Source organism: Syngnathus typhle, linkage group LG21, assembly GCF_033458585.1.
Source record: "Syngnathus typhle isolate RoL2023-S1 ecotype Sweden linkage group LG21, RoL_Styp_1.0, whole genome shotgun sequence".
Classification (NCBI taxonomy): Eukaryota; Metazoa; Chordata; class Actinopteri; order Syngnathiformes; family Syngnathidae; genus Syngnathus; species Syngnathus typhle.
The window spans coordinates 5,013,565-5,037,330 of NC_083758.1; the positions used below are offsets into that span (position 1 = coordinate 5,013,565).

Sequence of the window (23,766 nt, forward strand, 5' to 3'; positions counted from 1 at the left end):
TGCTCAAATATCAACAAATGTACGCCTACAAATAGCTTTCAGCTGTCAATCAACTGCTTGCACATATCAAGGTAACAAGGTCGTTCTTAAAAATGATGAGCATTTTCTTTTTTTGCTTGTGACACCAAATACCATTTATTTTTTTTAGAGCTTTTACAAAGACTACAAAATCTTCCAGATGAGTTAAATCACTGTCTCTGTCTATTTACATGATATGTTACATACAAATGTACAAAATATAAAACATTAAAGAAAAAAAAATGTTTCACCCAAAAAGAAGAAAGAAAAGAAGTTTCTCATCTCAAAACCAGAGTAAATGCTATGGGCCTGGATTGAGACGTCTCTCAATCCGATGGGTGCATGCCGGGGGGGTCAGCGAGTTCGGAATTTGGAGGCCCGGCTGCAGAGGCGCCCGAAGCTGACAACAGGTAGGATTGTAGACGGTGACACTGTCCTGAGGTTTTGTTATCTTGTGTGGGCGTGGCTGACCAGTAGCACCTGTGGTGTTTTTCTATACAGTACAACGTGGAGTGATTCCCGGCGCCTCGGCAACCCGACCAGATTCCGATGACAAAACCCGACGGACGTCATGTCAACGATGGGAGCGTACTGGAAAAGTGCAGCTTTGTGATTTGTAGTGAGAACACTTTTCTATCTACACACCGTGCGCCTCCTGCGTCGACACATATCACAAGACGCACACCTGTTTGACTTTTTGCATTTTTTTTTAACAATAATTTACTTTTTTTAGCAGGTTAGTGTGACATTAACCGGGTGAACGCATCTTTGATTTTCTGTGCAAGGAGACTGAAGTATTTACAACCCGCCCGAGTGTGCAAAACCAACCCACGCATTTCAAAGAAAGGACAATCGAAAATGGCTTCCGTCCAATACTTGTGTTTACATAAAGGTAAATATCTCTTCTCAATTGCCCTCTCCCTGTTAAAAAGCTCAAAAGCATGCTAATAATAATAATAAAACATTTGGTTGTGCTCCTGTCTTTTCAAGTGAGCCCAGCTCAACTGGGTGGAAAAAAAAACCAACCCCCCACCCTTTTAATTATATATATATGTATAGCTTTTTTTTTTTTTAATAATATTGGTCAGTTTAGAATTCACATACAACATGAACTCTATGATTTAGCACTTTACACCTGTTAAAAAGGGAAACAGGAAGCAATATCATAGCCGATGGAAGTAGGCTCCGCCCCCTCTTTCCATAATCTTTTTCACACTTAAGGCAACGAGAAAGCACCAATATCATTGTTCCCTTGTTAAAGTGTTTTCTTCGACCGATCCGCACTGGTTTAATCGGGCGTGCGTTATTTGGCAGACATTGGCTCGTATCCATTCTCTTCACAGTAGCATAATGTGGCAGATCGATTGTGGGCAGGGAGGTGATGGGCTTATAAATACTCATGTGAGGCCCAGCTCCATTATGGCCACAGGAGATCATCAGAACATCGTAGAAACTGTCAAATTGGGACTAAATTGACACCGCGGTGGAAGAGTGAGCAACCCTTTGGAAGGATTTTTGAACCAAACGAAGCACTTTTGTAAACAAAGAACTACATCAACAATAGTACCTGCCCAACTTCTTGTTCATGTTGTAAACATGTCACGTAACAGGGATCGAACGCAGAAAGAATATTCAGATTCCACAGATGATGAACTAGACCCTTAGTGCACTTAGATGAGAAGTTGTATGGAAGAAAATGCAGGAAATGAACATGGGATGACTTCAATTTGGGCTGACGATTACAGTTAAGGCCACAAGATGGCGCCAAAGCCCAGGCTAAATGTGTGTCGCAGAAGTCAAAGTGAAACATCTCGACTGAAAGAGAAGCTTTGTATGTCGGGACGGGATATATTTTTAGCAGAAGAGGGTTTTGGTCAATTTAAGAATATTTAGTTGAACTTTCAGGAAGTCGTTTGCGATGCGTTGAATGTGAAACCGTTTTGGAACTACGATGAAGCAGGTCGATTTGAACAAATCCATACAACTCATCATGTACTTGCACTAGGAGCATGTCCCGTTAGCCTAGCGTAGCTCATAACGTCGATTCCAGCGATGAGTCCAGATGGTCGTCATGGTGACTGGCGCTGTCGCTGTCGCAGCTCTGCGCGCTGGAGTAGTTGGCCGCCTCCTGCAACCTCAGCAGCATGTTCATCTGTAAAATCAATTCCAGTTGATTGTGGAGTAGGACGACGTGGCTTGAATGGCCCACCAGCGTCACCTACCAGGGGGTCTCCCTCGGTGTCGCTCTGGGACACCTGCTTGGACGAGGCCCCCTCCTTGGACGAGCTGTAGCCGTCGTAGCCCACGTCCTCGGGCCTGAGCTGCAGCAATGACTGGCCGTCCTGCTGCTGTTGCAGCTGCTGCTGCACGGGGGCGGCGGCGGCGTGCCACGGGTACGTGTCGCACACCCACTTGGACGGGTCTTCCCACGCCGCCCGCTTGCCGTACAGCTGACAATTGAAATCAACAAAATGGCTTCCTAAGTAAAGTACTTTCACTTGAAACCGTTGTCCTGCTTACCTGAAGTCCTTCTCGGACAGCTTCCAGCAGGTAGGGCACCAGGGAGTAGTTCCACAAGTCGGTGAACCACACTCGGGACCCCTCCACATCCATGGGACAGGGCAGGAGGAGGCGAGGACCTGTGCAGGTCATTCAAAATCATTGTATTTTTCCTAAACGATGAAATAAACATTGTGCGTCTGACCTATGGTGACGTCGGAGGAACTGTGGGCCTCCAGGAAGCCGTTGAGGTGCTGCCACGTCTTGGGAATCCAATCGATGATCTTGATGAGGTCGTTGCTGCGCACGTTTTTATGGATCTCTGTTTCGATCAGCTTCCGCCGCAGGTAGCGGCCCAGGAAGCCCTTGACGGGCTCCGTGTGGTTGGTGCACAGCACCCACCTGTGAGCCGAGGCAGAGGGGGCGGGGTCAACCGCTTGTTAACGTATTCACCAATTGAGGTGATGTCGTTTGGTAACAAACCTGAAGTTGTGATGCAGCTCAAGGTTGGGAGAGGAGGACACGCCTTGGTTCATAGTCCCAATGACATATGGGCTAAAGCGGACCAAAAAGTTATCAGGCATAAAAATTCATTCCAGTTTGGGTTCCCATCCCTACCAACCTACCATTTGTGGTACTTGCAGTTGAGGAAGCCATTGAAGATGTCACTGAGGGAACTAATGTGGTGGAGGTTGTCCAGAATGACTACGGTGGGGAGCTTCGTGTCCGTGCTCTCGGAGTTACAGCGCTCGGCTAGGTTGGAGAGGTACTGACGCAGGTCCTGGAAGAGGAAAGAGAAAGTATGTCAAATACGCGTTCCCCATTGGAACAAATGGAAATGCCTTTAATCTGTTCCAGACGTCCTACATATAGATGCTTGATGTTTGTATTTTTATTTGAGCCACCTTGCTGGAGTTCTGGTCCACGTTGAAGCTGGCGACGTTGTGCTCGGTGACTTCCTGGCCCATCTGGGAAATGATGAACTCGGCCAGCTTGGCGGCCAGGAAGGACTTGCCGGTACCGCTGGGGCCCGAAAGGATGATGCGACGGTGCTCCATCAATAAATTGAGGTACCGCTGGATGATGGGCTTGGGGATGAGCGTGTCGAACACAAGGCTGTCTATGCTGCTGTCTTTCACGCCTGCCAGCAGGGGGCGTACATGTCACACACTAGTCTTCCTGAAACGTGACGGGGCGGTTCAAACCTTTAAGGTTGACCTTGATGACGTTGCTTTCGCCCACCAGGTAGCCACAGGGCAGCAGCTCAGGCACTTCGGAGGAGTGGGAGCGGACCACCTCGCCCATCCTGTAGCAGACGATGCTATCCGAGCTCAAGCCCAGACTGGTCACCGGGTCCACCCGAAATACGTACTCCTGCAACGTACCGGGGGAACCGATTTCAATCGTGAAACAAGCCTTTTAAAGGCAAATAATTTTTTTCCATTTGTTTTCTTGTTTACCTTGAAGAGGCGTCGAATCACTCCATCTAGGACGTCCCACTTGGTTTTCCCACTCACACCTATGGAGCCAATCAGGTACTCCTGCATTTGCTTTCCCTGTTCACATCAATCCAGGCGTTAAGTCGAAATAATAATTCTAATCACGAAATGAAATAATGACCTTGGTCGTGCTCGGCCCGCTGCTGATGTTGACCACTATCCGCACGCTGCGGCCTTCTTTGCGCAGGTTACCTTCGTAGCTGTCGTCAAGCAGAATATCTGAAAGCCAAAGAGAAGTCAGTATGAATCTCTCGTCTTCATTTTGGACGGCCGTGCTTAGTATTCATCTGGCATCCCGACATCGTATCGGGCGGGCGCTGTGCTGGGGCGATAACGGCCCGCCGGCCCACCGGTCCTCAAACGCCTCACTGCTCTCGCTCATCCCAGCATCAAATAAGGAGAAAGGCCGCTCCTCGGAGGAGAGCTTTGCTTTTTTTAATTACACGGCGCTAGCGAGCTGGAGGACTCCAATGACTTTTCAAAAGGAGGTAAAGCATGTGGAAAATGTCAATAAAATCCGATTTCAGCCACAAAATCCGTTCTAATTGGTTTTTGCAGACTGCCGGGGAAACGTGTTCTGGTTGCTTTGGTCAAAAGGTCAACGAAAGGGACTTTTTTTTTTTTTTTGGTGCGTGTGTGTTCTCACACCTCGGAACAAATGTCAGGCTGCCAAAGTTGATCGGGCCTGACGCGTCCGCTCCGGCTGACGCTCAACTGACCTGACATGATGGTGTCGGTGATGTTGAGGTTGTTGAGAGACAAGCCCAGGGACTGGCGAGAGGAGGACGAGGACGTGCTGGACGTCTCCGAGGGCGGCCGAGCCGTCTTGGCGGGAGTGGCGGTCGGCGTGGCGCTGCCGCTGGATTTGAGGCGGTCGTTCTCCGCTTTTAACGTCTCGATCTCGTTCTGCTCGGTGAGGGAGACATCGCAAATTCATTTGGAATCTCAAGAGAGGCTCCCTCTAGCGGTAGGTGAAAAAAATACTGGACAGTTCAGTTATATTTGAACGTTGAATTGTCTTTAAGAACTGTTTTTTTCAAGAATCAATTATTTAGGTAGAATTAAAATTTCCAATGATTTCATGACCTCACCTGCATGCGATTCATGGCTTCCCGGATCTGGTCCAGGTGGTGGGCGGAACTCAGCGCCTCGAGCCGGATGTCAGTCAGCTTGAGCTCTTTCTCCCTCAGCTCGTTCTTGAGCTGCAGGATGATCTCGGCCTCGGCTTCGGTGCACTCGCACAGCCTAGCGCAGGTGGGAGGGGGGGGGGGGGTTCGTCATTTTAGGGGCGGGGTTACAAATACACGCCAAATACAAAATGGAGGCTTGAAAGGAACCAAGGGATGTGAAAGCTTGCTTGGCGTCGTCAAAGTGTGCGAAAAAAACAAAAAAACATGCAGACCGATTAGATGATCGACGGTATCGATTGTTAACGATTGCTCTCACACACTGCATCGACTCTGAACACACTCTTAAACATGCTCAATTTTAATTTGCCGTGAAGGCAACCTGTTCCGACTTTTGTAAAGGCAGTGCAAAGTCACACAAACACGACACACACGGGATCGTGTACCGAGATCGGTGCTTGTAGACCACGTGACCGTTTAACTTTTTCTTTGGTGTCCAAACGGAGGAGAACTCGCTATTGCATAGGCACTTGCTACGCACGACGTGGAAGGGAGGAGGAAGGAAAAAAAAAGTTCAAGGGTGTGGATAAGTGAAGGTGGAAGAGAAATAACAAAAATGAAATAATAGTGAGCGTTTGGAGAAAAGCAAAATAAAGATAGAGACGACTAAGAAGAAAAAGAAATCGTGGAGGTGAGGATGCGCGGAAGCTCACTCAGTGGTGGACGGCGACGAGCGCAGCGTGGCGACGCTGCCCTGACGGTTGTCATGCTGCAGTTTGGGCGAGGACGGCAGCGAGTCGCTCATCTCCTCCATCTCGTCATGGGACGACTGCGACTTGGTCTTCTTCTTGCTGAAGGCGTGCTTGAATGAACTGCGGAGCTGCGCGACAAATACAAACGAGGGCGGGGGGGGGTCACTCTCACCTTCGCGGCAACCTCGCTAAAAATTTCCGGGGGGTACGCCGTGCTGTTTTTTTTTTTTTCCAAGCAATGCTGACTGCTGGTGGAAGTAAGAGGAAGGCAAATATAAAGGCTGTAAGTAGAGAATGAAATGAGGGTGGGAGAGGTGACTCAGCTGTTTTTTTTTTCTAAACAGGCAATGATGGGGCAGCCGTATCCATGCTGATGTTTCCAGGAAAGATAGAAGATTGGTTTTAGAGGGCAAAAAAGGGGGAACTGATGGGGAGGGGGGAGTCGGGGGGGAAAAACTACTACACGCGTTCAAGGGACACAACTGACCTGAGCCGGGATGGAATCAGCCACCTGAAGATGCAAAACACACACACACACATTTGTCTCTCAAGGGTCAGACGAGGCCGTCGACTCATTGCATTTTCCAGCTTCACTAGTGCGCCGAGGCGATATTTATACAAATGAATCATTCATTGCGCCTTTAATTAGCCGCTAATATGCATTTAGTACTAATGAGCCCAATTTAGCAACTGCAGAGACTGCAAAGTGGCATCGACTAAGCATAAAAAAAAAAAAAAACAGCCACCAAGGAGGCGACAGAAGTAAAAGTCCACATTAAAAGAATAAGTCCGTATCTGGGGGGGGGGGGGCTTTGGGTCTTCCTTTGGGTTTGTACATGGGATTAAGTGCTTTCCTAAAAGCACTTTCACACTCCGCTTGGACTTCTCAACTAGCCCCAGAGAGTCAACAAGCACTTAACACTCAATTGGGATATTGATTTAAAAAAATAAATAAATAAACCAGATGAGCGCATCTGTAGCCTTGATATTCAGCTTTGCTTCTACACACCCAGTTCTTCTTCTTCTTCTTGTTCTTGTCCTCGGCATCCTTGCCCAAGCTGCCCATGCTGGAGTGGCTGGCCGCACTGTTGATGCTCGACATGCTTTCAGATGAATGCTGACGTCTGATACGCAGGTCTGGACAAAGTATGGAAATGATTATTGGTGTGTTTATCATAATTGGGTCAATTGATGTGATTACCTCTATGGAAGTGATCGGGGCCGTTGAGAGCCACCTGGATGGCTGTCTGGGCGTCGGTGTTCTGAGTCTTCAGTGACTCGATTGTCTCCCTCAGCTCGACCAATTCGGTCTCCTGTGAGAACAAGCGAAGCACCGTGAGTACCTCTGGGGGTTTTTGGTGGGTCTGCTTTGTTTGGAGTCCAACTGGGTGTGTAAAGTAATATCCACGCACCTTCTGCTCGGCCGTCATGGTGAGACTCTGTAGGCGACATGTCATGTTACTCAGGCTCTTCTCAAAGGCGGCCACCAGGTGAGACTGCGGAAGCGGAAATACACCAAACACATAGCCTTTAATTTTTTCCTTTTTTATCTAATTTTAATTCATTTTATTTTATTATTTATATTTATTATAATTATTATTTTTTTTATTTTATATTACAAAATCACAACTGCAATTCCTTAAAGCATCATGAGAAGACTTTTCGGCAGCTTCATAAGTGGAAGTGATTTAAGGAGATTCAAGAAATGCTTTGCCGCCACCTTGTGGCATCTAGCGTAATTATTCAACTCTTTTGTGGCGCGTTATGATTGCCTGATAGTTATTTTTCCTCGCCGATCTGCCGAGTGATCACGATTAGATAGCGACCCGGAGACTCCTGTCAGAGCTGCTAACGACTCAGCGGAATGTCAAGCATTGACAGGAAGCACCTTGCGGCAACGCAAAGTCAAATCAAAAATAATCTCAACTTTGCTCGAGGAGACTGAGGAGAATACTGATGGGTGGCAGATGGCAAAACTGCTACCTCAAGAAATTTTTCTTCATCCAAAAAAAAGCATAGGCAAGGAAAAAGAAATCTATCTTTCTTTCGACTCATTCTGTAACATCTGCCCAACCCCCTCTTTGCCGCTCGCATCTACCCGGAGGAGGTGTTGCCCCGTGACGGAACCATCCGTCTTATTTCTCGAACCCGTCCCCCAGCGTTGCCGTTGGTTGAAGTTGATAAAGGGCCGAAGCGGCGGCGAGAATGAGGTAAAGTTATCAGCGTTAGTGCTGCCAGGACCATCGTCGCAAGAGGCGTGGGGGTTAAATAGCGAGGACATATATCAGACTCAGACGCACTACTCAGCCACCTCCAGTCCAAGAACAGCAAAAACAGAAGACCCTGAAGAGCGTGGAGATCCAATACAACCTGATCCATAAGATCAAAATCAATTGGAGGATAGCAGATCAGCTTTTTAAAGAACGTCTGGCTCTCTCTAGTGGTCGCAAAAGACTCAGTTCAGTTGTATTTAACTTTAAATTGACACCATTTTGCAGTCAAGCGAAGACAAAAGCAAGGAGCAAGTTGGAGCTTTCCCCGAGCTGAGCTGAGTTATATTGTCGATCAATTTGGGAATGTAAACACGACAACACCGTTGTTCTTTCTCCCGAGTGCTTCTTCCAAGCGAGTCGTCGGCTTAAACAAATCCTCTCAGAACGCCGAGGAAAATGTCGCAATACAAAAAACACACACGGCACCGAAAGCAAACAAGTAGGGGAAAAAAAAAAAAAAAAGCTCAAAAGTTTTAAAAGGCTTTCGCGGTTGTTGCAAAGATTTATACACAGGCAAAGCTTTTCTGCGTTATCATGCAAATCCCAGTTGTGATGGGAGGGAAAGAAACTCACATTGGCAGACAGTTGGGACGTCAGGGTCGCGACCTTTTCTTGAGAAGCATCCAACTCCCGCCGCAGTTTTCTGATTTGCTGGTTTAGGGACAAAAAAAGTGGAATTATTCATCAAAAATACTGCAGTGTCCATTTTGATAAAAACCCATACAGTTACATGCTGGCACTGTGTAGAGGGGAGAGAAAAAAAAAATAATGAAGATAAAATGTGTGGGGGGGATTACCGTGGAATTTTGGACTGTTTGGCCCTTGATTGAAAAGAGAAAAGTCAAAATTAACACTATGCCGCATGCCTGCATCACACAAGATGAGGCGACAGAGGTTATTAGAGGTCACGTTGCCCGTTAGCATGGTTAGCAGTTAGCCAGCGATATATACTTTTTTATATTCGACATGACCGTTTGATCCAATATTAATGAAAATAAAAAAACAACAGGAAGACAAAAACAAGGAATGGGGAAAATGAAAAAAAAATAATGACGGAAATGGAGTGGCGGGATTGCGGTTCTGCTTAGCGTCATCTCGGTGCATGCACGCCATCCAAAAAATAATAATTAAATGCTAGAACTCTCTTACCTCCGAATGCGCCTTCTCTTCCGTCTGTTGGAAAAAGGAAACACACACCCAAAAAAAAATTTATTACAGTGACATTTAAGTGATGGAAAATTGCTGTGGATCAAATCAAGGCTGCAAACTCAATTGAGTGGGAAAAAAAAAATAAAAATAGCTTCCACCTGGATAAAAACTTTGCAGCACATCCATCATCAATGTCAGTCCGCCGCGGGCTGCTAGCGTGATCAATACATTCCCGTCAAACTAACCGGCAAAAGCATTTTGAAAGAATGCCCGGCAAATAATGAAACTCGCCGTATTAGACTTTTATTGTTTGCTTTATTGACTGAAGTCTAAAATCTTGTTTCGATGGTACACCGTAGGGATTAAAACGATACTTACCGCGGAGTAGAGCGAAGACGTGCTGGACACCAGCGACAACGAAGAACCGTGCACTGCAAGAACAGAAAAAAACCTCCGCGTTTACAAAAACTAATATGGACGTTTACTGTTTTCCTCCGCTTGACTTTTTGTTCTTCATTCTATGTCATCGTGAATAATAGCTCGAGCGGGGAAAACCCGTCGGGCTTGTTAAAAAGCTGTAAGGATGTAATGACGGGCTCCAATAAAAGAGAGCATCCCGGCAGCTCTTGCGCAAGGGTCATTAAATGGGCTATTAAAGAACTTGATGACAGATGGGCCTTTGCGGAACCTTTATATTAATTCTAACGGCCGAGGTCAATAGTGGGCCCACCTTCGTCGGTGCTGTCCCGGAAGGAGCCTGAGCGGCTGATGCCGCGCGGGCGGTCTTCCAGGGAGGTGGCGCTGCCACCCAATGGGTGCCCCTCGCCGTATAGGTCGAAGGAGTCCTGGGCGGGGATGCTGTTGGAGCGGCTCATGCTGCTGCTGCCCGGCGGCAGGTTGTACTGGCCCATGTGAGTCGGGCTCACTAAAGAGACGAGATAATATTTGTGTTCACTCTTGCAAATCATTCACTGCCAGGAAATCCCTCATCCATCACTTTTAGTGTGCTAGCTTAATGCTAACACAGAATGGGAAATGCCATTGACAGGCTAGCTGGTGTTATAACGCTTCAAGTTATGGTGATTCAAACACAAACGGTGCAGCATCACATGTAGACAGACACTCATTGATACTCCCTTTTGTGGTTACATGATATATTTAAGTTTTTTGGACTCACAAAGGTTGGAGTAGTGGTATTTTCCAGTGGTGGTAGAAGAAGCTCCAGGCGGGGACATTGGCGACTGACTTCCCGAGTCCTGAAGCCCCCCCGTCGAGTGCGACCTGAGCCACTCCATGCCGTCTTCATGGGGCCTGGATGACGGCGGGTACCTGGAATCCACAACGGAACCGGATTAGGCAGGTTTCAAAGTGATGGTTCGCTACGGAGGTGATCAGTGATGAGTGCAAAGGCATTCAAACCAAGCATACAGTGCAGGCAAGCGCAATGCATGCACCAGCAGAAACGCTCTTCCTGGCCGTGATAGGCCGAGCAGCAGAAGGGCCATCTTATCGCACGTTGACATTATTTAATCCCGCGGGGGATGATAATTGAGTTTACCCTCGTCCACTTTTCAGCAAAGTCCTCATTAGTACGCTCGTCGCATGTGTCTTCGCTTCAAACCTTGTGAACTCAACTAGTTACCTCCGTGCATGTGTTGGTTGACCATGACATTCTAGAATGTTCTGCTTATTACTAACCAGCTTTTTTTTTTTTTGTCTGTGGGCTCATGACCAGTGAGATGTAGACACACAGACATAAGATGCTAACCATGCGCGAATGGCATATATAAATAAAAATAATTTTGCATTAAATAGTCCCATGCTTTAAATATAGCGAATTAATCCTTCCATGCAACTGCGTGCAGTAATATTCAAGACAAATCTGGCTGCAAACTTTCTATACCTCAGTCTCTTTTTGGGAAGGGTGTTTCTGTCAAGAGGCATGCTGTTAAGACACAGGATGTTAGATGAAAATAAAAATATATATATTACACACGCCACTTGAGACTACACAATGAGGAAAGCAGTAAAAATAATTATAGGTGGAAATGGATCCCAAGCTATATAGCTAGAGTAGTGTTTCCCAACCTAGCACGTATTTGCTAGTCATAAATGTTTACTTCTGCTTGGCAGTTCCATGTTAGTTTGTTCAAAAAAAAATAAAATAAATGGACAATATTTGGACATTTACGGTTTCTGCTCGTTATTCATCTGATGAATGCGATTTAAAGTGCTCTGCCGGTTAATATGCTTGGGAATCACTGCGCTAGCCTAAAAACAAATAAATAAATAAAATAAAATCAAATCACAATTGAATGAAGGCAATTATTTGAACTCAAAATGTGAAAACCATGTTTGGGTTTTGTCCACGTGTTTTGTTTGTTTGTTGAAGGAATGCAGCCTAATCTTACCCCTCGGACAGGGTGGACTTGACACTGCCGGTTCTGGTAACCTTGGGCCCGTGGTGGCCCAGAGTCAGGTCAATGGACTCAGAGCTCGTGTGCAGACTGCTCATGCTTTGGCAGCTCAACGTGTCCTTGCTGCCAGCGGACGAGCCACAGGCAGGCCAGGGCCGAGCGTTGGACGGCAGCGAGAGGCCAGAGGCCGGGCTGGAGGCGGGCGAGTCGCCGCAAAGGAGGTCCGGGCCTTTGCCGTACAGCGGGCTGCTGCCGCCGCTCAGGCCGCCCAGACTCCCCGTGCCGGAAGAGGGCGAGTCCAGACTGGCCTGCCTCGCCAGAGTACCGTGCGGGCTGCCCAGGATTGAGGGGCATTTGCCAGAGTCGGGCGTGCCCGGGGAGCTGGCCTTGCTGCTGGCTTTGGTGCCAAACAATCTGGAGGTAGATAGGTGGGTGCAGTCATTTAGAAAGGCTCAATAAGCGGCCATCTTGAGCATATCAATAAGTCAGCACCTCCTCAACGTAACCAACGCATCTGCTCTTGACTTAAAAGAAGAAAAGCTGTCGGCGGCCATCTTGCTACTCAGCATGCGCCAAAAGCAATCAGCAAATAAACAAGTGAAGCTACCTGGAGAGCAGCATATAACTCCATGCAGATGAGAGAGAAAAAAAAAAAAAGAAGCCGGCTTGACAGATAAGATGGGACGGACACGTTGGGGCGTGCGTGCCGGGTTTTAAATGAGCAGGAGATTGGCGTTGCGAGGAACTCCTGTCTGCTGTCTGCTCCGATCAAAGAACGCTTCGTTGGATACGTCTGCCTTGAATGAAAGCCCCCCCCCGCTCATTCATCACGGGGGTAACAATATATTTTATCGCATGTGAAGAAGAGCATCATTTAATGGTCCTTGACGGCAATGGCGGCCATAAAACCCTCCCCATGTTTGCAGTGTCTGTTTCATCTTCCATTATTTGGCTCTAACTGCTCACCCCTCCCCTCTCTGCTCAAAACACGACTTCAGTGATTTAAACCTTGGCTTTTCCAAAAATATGGAGAAAGTGTGAGGATGTTTTTGGGTGGCTGACCTGCGGAAAGTCGGGGACGCAATGTCAGGGTACTTGGAGCTCGGCTGCCTGAGGCTTGTCTGGCCCGCCGAAGTGGAGGTGGGGCTGGAAGTGGACAATCCCGGCTCCTGCTCCGTCACTTTCTCCTTGTCCGTCTGGTTCATGTTGATGGGACTGGAACGATCGGAGCACACCTTCCCGGCGTCCCTGCGTTTGACTTGGTTGGCCGCCGCGGCCGACTTGCCGCTGACGTTGGAGTCGGTGCTGCTGGAGCTGGAGCGGTGTCCGCCGCGCCCTGCCGCCGCCACCCCGCTGGACGATTTAGCCGGTCTGGGTAGAGAGCGGTACTGGAGGGACACTTTGGAGCCTCCGCAACTGAGCAGGATACCGTCGTCCTGAGGTTGGGAGCCGTCCAGGCTGGTTTTCCGCACGCCACCGATGCCGGTGCCTTTTCCGAGGGCAGCTGATGATTTAGGTGCCTTGCCCAGGGTGGCTGAGCCACTTGCGAGCGTGGCACCGCTGGAGGTGATTACGGTCCCACTTGAACCAGGGATCTTCTTGAATCCAAAAGAACTCGTGGTAGGCGGGCGTCCGATTCCAGACGGGGGTTTCTTGCCCTCGTCTCCGCTGCTCTTCCCAGCGTCGGAGGGGGAGCGTTGGATACAAGAAGAACCCTTGGAGGGCACCTTCCCTTTCTCCGACGCCTTGGCATCATCCGTCTTGCCTGTCAATTTGCATAAAGCGGATTTAGCACAAATCCCAAAACACCTCAGCAGATTTTTTTTACCCAGCACTGTCAACTTGTGGCTCGTAGCCAAAATAAGAATTCTGCTGAATCCACTCAAAACCAACAATTGAAACCTCTTGAACACATACAGTCAATACAGATAGGAAAAGTCTACACACCCCTGTTCAGATACCCCATAAAACAAGATAAAGTGACATATAACCTGCTGTTTTGTGTGATCCAGAAGAACTTTTTGTCCTGGGTGGCGTGATGCCAACCTGGGCCGTCATGCCCCTTCTCAGTGAGCCAGTCTGGGATATCTGGGCCAACGTTGCGGCCTTCTGACTCGCGTCCTCGTACTGGCCCTGGGCTTGAGAAGACGACGAGGAAGACTTCCAGCGGGATGAGCCGGCGTTGGGGTCCATGCTTGCGTCGAGTTCCTCCTCCACCTTTTTCAGGTCCTCAGCTCCGACCCAGCTGCTGCTCACCTCCTGATCGGCATGCTTGGACTTACTGGTTTTCTGGGACTGGAGCAGAAATAAAGCCATGATTGGAAAATGTCCCAATACATATCCGGTCCTCTGAGGACTGATTATCGAAAAGGAATTAAAAGTTTGACTCCAGTCTTCAGTGAGTCAAAGCAACATATTCATAGATGAAGAAACTTCTGCTTGTGAATTATTCATCTACCGCACCAAAAAACATAAGGCAGGTAGGAAGGCGAACAAAAGACGAAGCGAGGTGTGAAGTCAGAGCTATCTTTGGACTGACCAGATCTCCTCCTTTGGGATGCTCATGCACAAACACACCTACACAAACAAACACTCAGATCAGCAATAGCCTTTCCTTGACAGATGGCCATGCCGTCTCCCTAGCAACAACCGGAGTGTCTTCAATGAGGAGTACGACAGACTTGGCAGAAGAGTGCGAATGGAAAAATTGTGAGTCGATTTCATCGTGGCGCAAATGTCGGCTCCTCACCTGGGCGCCTTTGCTTTTGCGTGACGACCCGACGGCCGAGTAGGAAGGCGTGTTGAGATCGTCGGTGCTGATGTTGTCCAAGGTGTCGCTCAGGCCGCTGCTCACCGAGCTGCTGTCGTCCCAGCTGCCGGAAAAGTGGATTTTATTTTGAACTGTCGGGTCTTTCATCATTTCCTGTCTCGTGTCTTTTTTTCCCTTTTGTGATTTTGTGTCTGCTTCAACATTTCAGTTCCAAAGACGTCTCGAAGTGCACTGACTCATCCTCCCTTGAGATAGAGGAGACTTCAATGTGTGATTGACACGGAAAGCCGATGGGGCCAAATGTGCTGACCCAATTTGACCCAACGTGACTTGGGTTGCTAGCAGAAAAATACCTAAGGTGAAGGCTTTCGCTCCACATTGAATTGTGGGATCTTATATTAATCAGTAAACTGCAGTGAAACACAAGAAATAGCAAAATTGACGCAAATTTGAACTCATTCGCTACCATTGACGTATATAGACGTCAACGTTCGATTTTAACTGGGCTGGCAGTGAATGACTTTTCGTACGGATATTTGGACCATCCATTTTTATTTATAATTTTAACGGCATTTGCGACCAATATCAAAATGGAACTAAAACTGATAGATAACTCTGCCAAGGAACAACATCCCCGACTCTGCTTCTGACAAAACAAGAAGACCACACGCATAAATGGCAGCCATCCTCCCGAGAGCCCACCCGCCGGAGCAAACGGGTTGAATATTTCATAGCCCGACTCCCTGGATGCGCCGAGATGCTTCTGACAGATTTGGCGTAGCTCCAACGAGCGCGTTCGGAAGCCGCGTCACAGCGGGCGAACTCGATAACCTGCCGGCGAGGGCGGCAATTCTGCGTCTTAAATTAACTATGAGCGAGCAATATCCAGCGGAAACGCTGCAGAGGATATTAGCTTCAGGTGTGCAGAGAGTGTGTTAAGCACTCATGACGCATCACAAAACAATTGTTTTTCTTATTCCGTGTGCAACAGGGCGAAGACTCGGCGAAGGATGTCAGCATAGAAAAGACTCAAATAAACAAAGTCTCCTAATGTCCATTTCTCATCGCCGTGACGCCACTCAGCCATGCAAACGTTATCTCATGCAATATTCAGCGAGCTGACTCGGGTCCTTCCAGCAGGCAGCTTGCCCGGGATGAGAAAAAAAAAAACGCTATTAACAGCACAAACAAAATCCCAATAGCGGTGATCACACATGAAGATAAATTGGATTTTTTTTTTTTGGTTGATATTTGAGGAAATTGAAAAGGATAATAACAGAATATTTCCTCTGATGGGATTTGATTACCCGTACAACACTAAAAATCAGAAAAAGGAACATTTTAGGAATATTTTGACACTGTGGGCCTTTGAATAAATCTAACAGACAAGGATGCAATTTGGCAGGCGGATAAAAAAAAAAAAAAAGGGAATGGGAGTGAATTGGCTTCAGGTAATCAGCTCCATCCAGCGAGCTGGCTCTGGATCAACGGACACTTTTGATCGAGTTAGTCCAAAATGTGGCAGACCAATTATAGTCTGGACACACACACATGGACACACATCAACAGTGCTCTTTAATATAAATGCCCGCACCATAATCCGATTTAATGCCGCTGAGCCAGCGCAATTACTCTTCGAGCGGAGCGTTCTCAAAGGATGCAGAAAGACTTGACACTTTTTTTTTCCTCCTCCTGTTTTTTAACAGCGGGCAATGCTAGACTCCAAAACTTCCACCTGTCCTGTCAACTCACCTCTAACGGTGATCCCGTCCTGGTCCCGTCTACGCCCGAGACGGCTCCGAGTTGTGAATCGAGCGAGAGTCCGGGGAAGGAATGGCAAGAAGAGGAAGAAAAGGACGACTTCACTGTTCCACTTTCACCCCCCCCCGCACCCCCCTGCAGCTCCTCCCATCCCTCCTCCGCCATCCCTGCCATCCTTCCCCCCCAACCCGGTACGGGCAGGCCGGCCCCTTCGGAGACGTGCCGTCAGCGGCGTGTCGGCGAGGGATAATTAAGGGAGCTTGATGATGTGGAATTGAGCCAAACAAAGGCAGATGACAGTTCCGTCATTGCCAAAAAGTGATCTGATGCATAATGAGCAAAAGGGGACATTATTTATCAATCCGGTTCTTCGGAGCACTCAGAGGGTACCAGTTGATGACATCACGAAGGGCAAAATATCTACGCTTGATTCAATCAACAGATTGACCTTGTCCCCGTTGTAATTTTCCAAGGCGACCAAAAAAGCTTTTCGCTGCAATGCAGAGCAAGACGTCAACGAAATATTGAGCCGTCCAACGACAAGGGAGGAGGCTGAAACACTGACGTCACAATTTTGGACGACCATTGTCACCCCTGAAGTGAAAACAAAGAAAGCCTCGAGAATTCCGTCTGCCAAATAGTGCTCACTTTGGCAGTGCGGATGAAAGGACGGATTTGGTGGTAGCAGGGGTCAAAGGGTCAGACAGCCTTCTGTCCACTCTTGGCACATGAAATGAATATAAAATAACAATAAAATAAATTGTTTGGTGAGCGTGACCAGTGCATTAAAAAAACATGTAAAAAAAAGTCTTAAACAAGTCGGGCTCAGGATATTTTAATACCATCTTATGTCACTTTAACTTGACTCATCACTGCATTTCTTGTAAATCACATTGAGTCAGACTTCTGAATTTTTAATACCACAAGAAGTATTGCTAGCACGAGACATACCGCGTTAGCATCGGCTACCAAATAGATTTCGACGTTACGTTCGCTACCCATTCAGATGTTAACGCGACACGTGCGGGATAGCTATCGGAAATGTTGAGAACTATTCCGGAACCGAGTGGGGGCAAATTACAAGTGGAGGAAATCTCGAGTCTTTCTGAATAAATAGATGCTTAATTAGCATGTGTTGCTAAGGAGCCACATTTGCGTGAACACAAGGCACAGCTGGGGACTCCAACGGAGGGTGCAATAATTATCGTCATAATTTGGAAAATTTAGACATTGGCAAGAAGAAGTTCAGAACTTTGGTTTCAGGTGCGATACGAAAAAAAAAAAAAATTCCGTCGTCAGGGTCGGACTGAACTACACGTGAACTTAAAACGACGGTTGAGGCAAAGCGGCTCGTCGTCCAAATCTCCTCGCCTGCTCATGACTCACCTCGACTGTCAGCGTTCTGCTCGGTGACAGTCGTGATCCTTCTTAGGAAGACGTGCACATGCTTTAAAAAGAAAATAAAAAAAATCCACAAATAGGCTATTTATTTGCTGAGTGGCAAAAAAAAATGCTCGCGAGGGCAATCTTCGGTTTGACGGCAAAAGTATTTTGTCTATTTGTCCAAAATATTTGATCTGATTTAAGGAAAGATTTGATTCGCTTGGACACAAGAAGCGAGGCAGCAAAATTTAGCCACAGATGGTCTAAGTCAACTGCTTGGCCACTGGTCATTATTTAAAAAATATAATAATGAGCCTCATGGGAATGAATTTTATGCGCGTGTGTGAGTTTATATTTGTCTTTGTATGAGTGTTTGCCCGATTCTTGATCGTAATGGAGAGGAAAATAAAAAGAACAGTCGAGAAGCGGCTTTGAAAACACATCAATGCTCAGCAATTCTTCCTTTTTAAACGAGAATTACAGCATCGTGTCGAATAAACAAATATTTACCACTACGCGGCGTTTATCAGCAAGTAGCGCAAAATTTGGGCTGTAACTTTGAAGGAAAGAGTTCCCTCAAAGTCACCCGACACGAGGTTATTCCCGCTTAAGACGGCGTATCCCGTGAAACCCGGCGAATGATTGCTCGGGAAATGAATTCCCCGCTGAGCGTTGTCATCCGCCAGTGGGAAGTGTCAGCGCAAGCTTCTGACAATCACACATGTCACCGAGGCTGCTTAAAGTCGTCGTGTGTCGTTTGCTTTTCGCTCATTCTCACCGCTGCTAAAAAAGACGGGAGGGGAATGAAATTCCCATTTGGCTTCTTTCTCGCTCGGCTGCAACCGAAGGCAAGCCGTCAATATTTCTTCGCGGCGTTCAAGGGCCTCGGGGGAAAAAGTGATAGTCCCCCTTCCTCTGTTGACGTCTCGCTCGAAAGTCGGGCGATAACGCCGGTTACGCAGAGGCGCTTCGTATTTATTTTCGGCCCATCTGTCTCCTCGCTTAAGTATCAAGCGTGACAGGCCCGATGAGTCCGAAGTGACGGGTGCGAGTTAATCAACTATTCTCAACCTGCCGCCAGGTCTCCGATGCTTTAACGCATGGTCGCACGCAGATATGACCCCGACTTACTGACAGACGGACGATTGACGGATCTCATCCTTACCTGTCCACGTCGCCTTGGATCTCTTTGCTCCCTCGGTGCGAGACTTCTCGAGAAGAAGCCGCGTCGGCTGCCCGGCCCGTATTCCGCGCGTACAAATGCAGACCTCCATCTGTTAGATATCTGCCAAAGGAGAAAGAACAGATATTTGTTAATCAGTCTCGCAGTTCTACAGATTTTACGTCTAAGTATGTTTACAATTAGCATATGTGCTTGGGATTTGAGCACCGATAGCAATCAGACGCGGCTGATAGGACATGGGAACGATTAGACGATGGGCTAATTGAGCTAATTAAATGACAAATCACCTTTCTGTCACGACTCGCTCGAGTAATTTGTCTCAAATCCCACGGACGTCCATCAATCAAATGAGATCGTTCGCCCGATTCTTTTTTTTATGAACATGACAGATAGATCATACAGATGTTAATGCTAACATGGTGATTCCTCCTACCCGCTGGGGATCTCATCCATCCGTCCGTTCTTTCCCAGGACGTCCCCATCGCTCATGTACCCCGCCATCTCCATCTGCTTCCCTCCTTCCAGCCCTCCTCCTCCTCCCCTGTCACTTTGCTCCGCCCCCCGCGCCCCTGCCGATCGCCTCAGGGGGGCGCTGTACACAAACCTGGAGGGGTCAGAGTGGCCGCCGTAGCGCCCCGCCGCCGTGGCGGCGGTGGCGCCGCCCGCCGCGCCTGCACGGGCTGCGGGGTAACCGCCGGGCATGGAGGGGGCTTCGCCCGCCTGGAGACGCGGCGTTTGCGTTTGGCCGAGGCGCCAGGCCATGGGGGAGGAGCGGGTGGCGAGGGCCGGGAGACTCCGCCCGCTGACTTCTGTGGTCACGGTTGAGTCGAAGGTGGTCTCTAGTGTGCTGCAAAAAAAAACGGATTCTGACTTAGTACCTAAAATTGTAAACATTTTTTATTCCTCGCATGGACTGAAATTTCAAAATGACAGAGCTGTCATATCAGGAGCACTCCTGTGTGAAGGTCACAACACAGGTGAAAAGAAGTCAGCAAGCGCGAGAGCTCTCACACACACACGCGCACACGCACACACACACACACGCACACACACACACACACACACTAACACACACACCCTTTAAACTGCATGCTGTTTCACTTCGTGTATGTGGTTGTGTGACCTTCTCAAAGTGCTGCTTCTTCCAGCGTGCTAACTTGAAAAGTGGAAGACGGGGGAACAAAAAAAAAAAAAAGGCTCCCACGAGATAATCGGAGAATCCCGGCAAAAACTTTGCCATTGTCAAATCAAATCGAAAATGTGAAGTTCCATTTAATAGAAATGTTTTCAACCAAATCATTGAAGTAAAATGGAGGTACATCAGGTACTCTGGTTCACTCCCATAACGTAAAATAATGACGTAATTACTGTCAAATTGGATTATCCTCTAGCGATAATTACACAAAGCCTCCATGATGATTAATCTTCTATTGTCCCAGAATTAATATCATAACGATCCTCCATTTTGCTCGCGGGCGGCGAGAACGGAGAAAAATTACAGCTTCACGACCAAAATATAGCAAATAATGAACAGATGTATAGAGACTAATAATTGGCTAGCATGCGACCCCGCCATGACGGCGCGTGGCTACGCGAGAAGGGCAGCGATGGCAGCCATGTTCACATCTTATCTCCATCAACAGCTACTGATGTCGACACACACAAACACGAAGCTGGTGACACACGCGATGCCCTGCTACAGCTACCCCAAAAAAAAATAACAACGCCATATCACACGATAAAAATGCAATTTGCCGTTCATATACTTTCAAGATCGTGTCGGCTTAACGAGCGTTTCAATTAAGGTGTCGTCAATGGAAATGAAGTGATCGAAGCTCAGATTTGGGTTATATTTATGTAAATAGAAGAATTGCGGCCTGGAGAACATAACCGGGGAGGGGGGCAGAGGGAGACTCCCAAAGTGGTGACAGAGAGTGATGAGCATGTCTGTGTCATGTCCGTGCAAGCGTGACGCTGATTAATTGCTTTGCGTGATGACGGCCATTTCTTATCCCGGGTAGGGAGATTAGCTTGGTCCAACCGGGCTTTTGTCATGGACTCAATTGGCAGGAGCACTTATCGCATTCCTGCTATTAAAACGTACATTTTTCCCATTAATTTTCTTGGAGCGGCTCATAGTTTTTCTCTCCATGCAAATGTCGCCTCGACCTCCATAAGCCAATGAGAGACCACCTACAATCGGCGTCTGTGCTCAAAACAATGTATTGATCACGGCTGGCTGGGAAGCCTCCGAGGGGGAGAAAATAAGCACGAGAAAGCAAACACAAAAAAGCCATTTGTCATGGCTGTCGCCGCTATCTTCCTTGGTAAATGGGCCAAAACGGGCAGAATAATAGACTGAGGGAGGAGTGTGTAGAGTAGACGATAGCTATCGTCTGAGCCGCTGGTTTGCGTCGGCGAGCGACTGTTTCGCAGGTGAAGGGAGCGAGCTAATTAAAGGCGGGAAATACGGCGGGTAGTGATTGAGGGAAGCGTCATTAATAATTCGAAGCGGAGCGTCCCGTGGGATCGACTGAACTGAGTCAAGGACAGTGACAAGCAGAATATCGGATTCACTACACCGGGGCCACGTCAAATGATGTGATGGGCCGAATCTGGCCCCCCGGGCCTCGGGTTTGACACCGGTGCACGACATAAAATGGAGAAAGGAAAACCACAATAAAATGTGATGGCCAGAAATGGTTCTACCTGTGGCTGATCTGCGTCCCCCTGAGACTGGACATGGTCTCTTCCAGGTTCTGCCGCAGATCAGCAATGTTCTTTACCGTCCTCATTCGTCTCATCTCCGGGTCTTCTCCTGCGGACATATTGGATTTAGTCAACACGTACGCGGGCGGAGAGAAAAGACATTCTGACACAGCGTTTTACATCGCTTGTCACAGCGCGTCCCAACGGAGCAGCAAAGTGATAAACGGTCATTGGATGTCATAACGGGCGTGAAGCCTCGACGCATTTTTTTTTTTCTTCCTCAGATGGTCATGATAAAAAGGTCCACGGCTTGACGTGCCGTGACATCAATCCGTGTCTAAGTAGGCCCCGCTGTCAGACATCCTCAACGTTGCTTCTCCTCACCCGGCAACCAGAACTGCTATGAAAGAATCTTACATGTTTTCATCTTTTTATTCAGGCACCAAACCACACAGATCCTGGTTCAGAGCTTAAAGCTGCAGGCATATTAAAAGTATCTTCTTAATAGTCCCTCATCAAGGAACTGGAATAATTCGCATAGATAAGCTAGCTCTGAATAGGCCAGTCGATGTCAAACTGGGAAGTCGCTGTGTTCGGTTTCTCAGCCGACATCTTGACATCAAACGGAATCCAGAGGCAGAGCGAAGAAAGAGATTTAAAGTTTCAGCAGCGACTTCCTCGAACTGAGCGAGCGCCAGAAGCCGGGAAAACAATCGAGGCGTTTATGTGCCGCATTGAGAAGAAACACTGGCCTATGTATAGATTGGTGGAAAAACATTCCAGGGCACTTGGAAGGCATTTTGTGATTGATCACATCCCGAATAAGAATGGGCACTTTGCAGTTTGTGGTGTTTTCCTCTCACGTTGCAGAAACCAATGACTGGAACACATAGTATGAAAAAAATCTGACCGCAATCTCGAGATGCGAACACAAAGTATGATGAATGAGTGGCGGCCTCGGCGACACTTGACACGTCGGATTGTGGCAAGCCGAACGGATCGATGAGGCGCAACGGAAATACGCCGGCAGTCCAAGAAAACAACCAAGACTGAGATGAAAAATTAATGCGGGGGACATCAGGGAATCGGACGTAATTACCAAACGCAAACACTGGCTGGACCCGAAGATGATCTATTGACACTCGCCCTCAATTTTACCGCAGCGTCCTTGTCGATGACCTCAGAGAAGCTCAGGACTGCCCGGGTATAATTGAGGTCATGTTTTGACTGGTGGGAGCGAACAGTTAAGTGAGGTCGAAGTGAGGCGGCACGGGCCGAGCCTCTGACCTCATATCGGCCGAACTGCAAAGAAAAATTTGTTGTCATGGACTGTACCGACTTACGTGGGCGTGGCTGCGTGTGCAGCACCTGCTCCAGGTCGCCCAGCATGGTGAGGATCACATCCTTATCCAGCTGAGCCGCCCCCTCGCGAGGCCCTCCCCCCGAAACCTCCTCCTCTGCCCAATAGCCGCCCTCGTTCTCCTTGGCTCCTGGTTTGCCGCCTGCGCCCACCGCCTCGTCTGATCGCCCGCCACTTCCTTCTTCGGCCGCCTGCTGTTTGGGTTTATGAGGGGGTTCAACCCGCGGGTGGCCTCCGTAGGAAGCTCGCTGCGGCCTTCCGCCCGCAGCGGTGCAGCGCCAAGGCACGGGGATGAGGGAGTGCTCCGACTGCGAGAGCATCTTGGTGAGGGAGAGAGACAAAGATCGAGCTCGGGGGCCGTAGCTCCTCGTGATCTCCTCTTTCCTGGGGCTGCCTTGAAGGCTGCCCCCTGCCCGTTGCGACCAAGACGGGTACACCAAGGAGCTCTGACGAGGCGGGATACGAGGCGGCGGCTTGTCCGGGTCCGAGGCGTAAACCCGCCGCTCGCCATCGCTTTGCAGCGTCAGGTTGGTGAGGGAGCGCTGCTTGATCCGCAGGTTGAGGTTATCCGGAAGGGGCTGGGCGGGCCGTCGAGCCGGGCTCGCTCCCTGATACACCGAGAACTCGGCACCTCGCTTCATGTCTTTTGCCGGCTTACCTCTTCGCTTGCTTTGACTCAACGGGTAAAAGTAAGTTCATCCCGGTTTGACGCTCGCTGCAAATAGCACCGAATCAAAAGATAGAGGAGGCGGGTCCCATGCCTCCCCAACTGTGGTCTCTCTGTGAAAGCAGCCCCCTTCAGGTAGACAGGTAGAGTCCAGATCCATCCTGGAGCCAGCCCATGCTCTTCCTTCAAATCCTACAAT

General features: G+C 48.4%; 1 protein-coding gene across 17 annotated transcripts in view; it reads right to left on the reverse strand.

Moving 5' to 3' along the window:
• Positions 1–102: 102 nt before the first annotated feature.
• Positions 103–23,766, reverse strand: part of nav3 (neuron navigator 3) — a 58,623-nt gene continuing 34,959 nt past the window's right edge. For 4 of the 17 annotated variants that reach the window (XM_061268387.1, XM_061268400.1, XM_061268398.1 and 1 more), the window contains exons 10-41: positions 21,541–21,649; positions 19,265–19,678; positions 18,814–18,933; positions 14,484–14,607; positions 13,726–14,029; positions 12,797–13,499; positions 11,729–12,148; positions 11,221–11,262; positions 10,495–10,646; positions 10,048–10,242; positions 9,696–9,748; positions 9,318–9,341; positions 8,966–8,989; positions 8,742–8,819; positions 7,308–7,391; positions 7,097–7,208; positions 6,905–7,032; positions 6,383–6,406; positions 5,857–6,023; positions 5,590–5,676; positions 5,108–5,261; positions 4,736–4,922; positions 4,138–4,235; positions 3,978–4,073; positions 3,723–3,891; positions 3,423–3,658; positions 3,144–3,298; positions 3,001–3,072; positions 2,723–2,919; positions 2,539–2,657; positions 2,241–2,468; positions 103–2,170 (exon numbers count right to left, since the gene is read on the reverse strand). In XM_061268387.1, coding sequence (XP_061124371.1) covers positions 2,051–2,170; positions 2,241–2,468; positions 2,539–2,657; positions 2,723–2,919; positions 3,001–3,072; positions 3,144–3,298; positions 3,423–3,658; positions 3,723–3,891; positions 3,978–4,073; positions 4,138–4,235; positions 4,736–4,922; positions 5,108–5,261; positions 5,590–5,676; positions 5,857–6,023; positions 6,383–6,406; positions 6,905–7,032; positions 7,097–7,208; positions 7,308–7,391; positions 8,742–8,819; positions 8,966–8,989; positions 9,318–9,341; positions 9,696–9,748; positions 10,048–10,242; positions 10,495–10,646; positions 11,221–11,262; positions 11,729–12,148; positions 12,797–13,499; positions 13,726–14,029; positions 14,484–14,607; positions 18,814–18,933; positions 19,265–19,678; positions 21,541–21,649 — 5,195 coding nt within the window. In that variant the 3' untranslated portion in view covers positions 103–2,050. The remainder of the gene's footprint in view (positions 2,171–2,240; positions 2,469–2,538; positions 2,658–2,722; positions 2,920–3,000; positions 3,073–3,143; positions 3,299–3,422; positions 3,659–3,722; positions 3,892–3,977; positions 4,074–4,137; positions 4,236–4,735; positions 4,923–5,107; positions 5,262–5,589; positions 5,677–5,856; positions 6,024–6,382; positions 6,407–6,904; positions 7,033–7,096; positions 7,209–7,307; positions 7,392–8,741; positions 8,820–8,965; positions 8,990–9,317; positions 9,342–9,695; positions 9,749–10,047; positions 10,243–10,494; positions 10,647–11,220; positions 11,263–11,728; positions 12,149–12,796; positions 13,500–13,725; positions 14,030–14,483; positions 14,608–18,813; positions 18,934–19,264; positions 19,679–21,540; positions 21,650–23,766) is intronic. The other 13 variants (XM_061268397.1, XM_061268392.1, XM_061268399.1 and 10 more) reach the window with 13 other exon arrangements.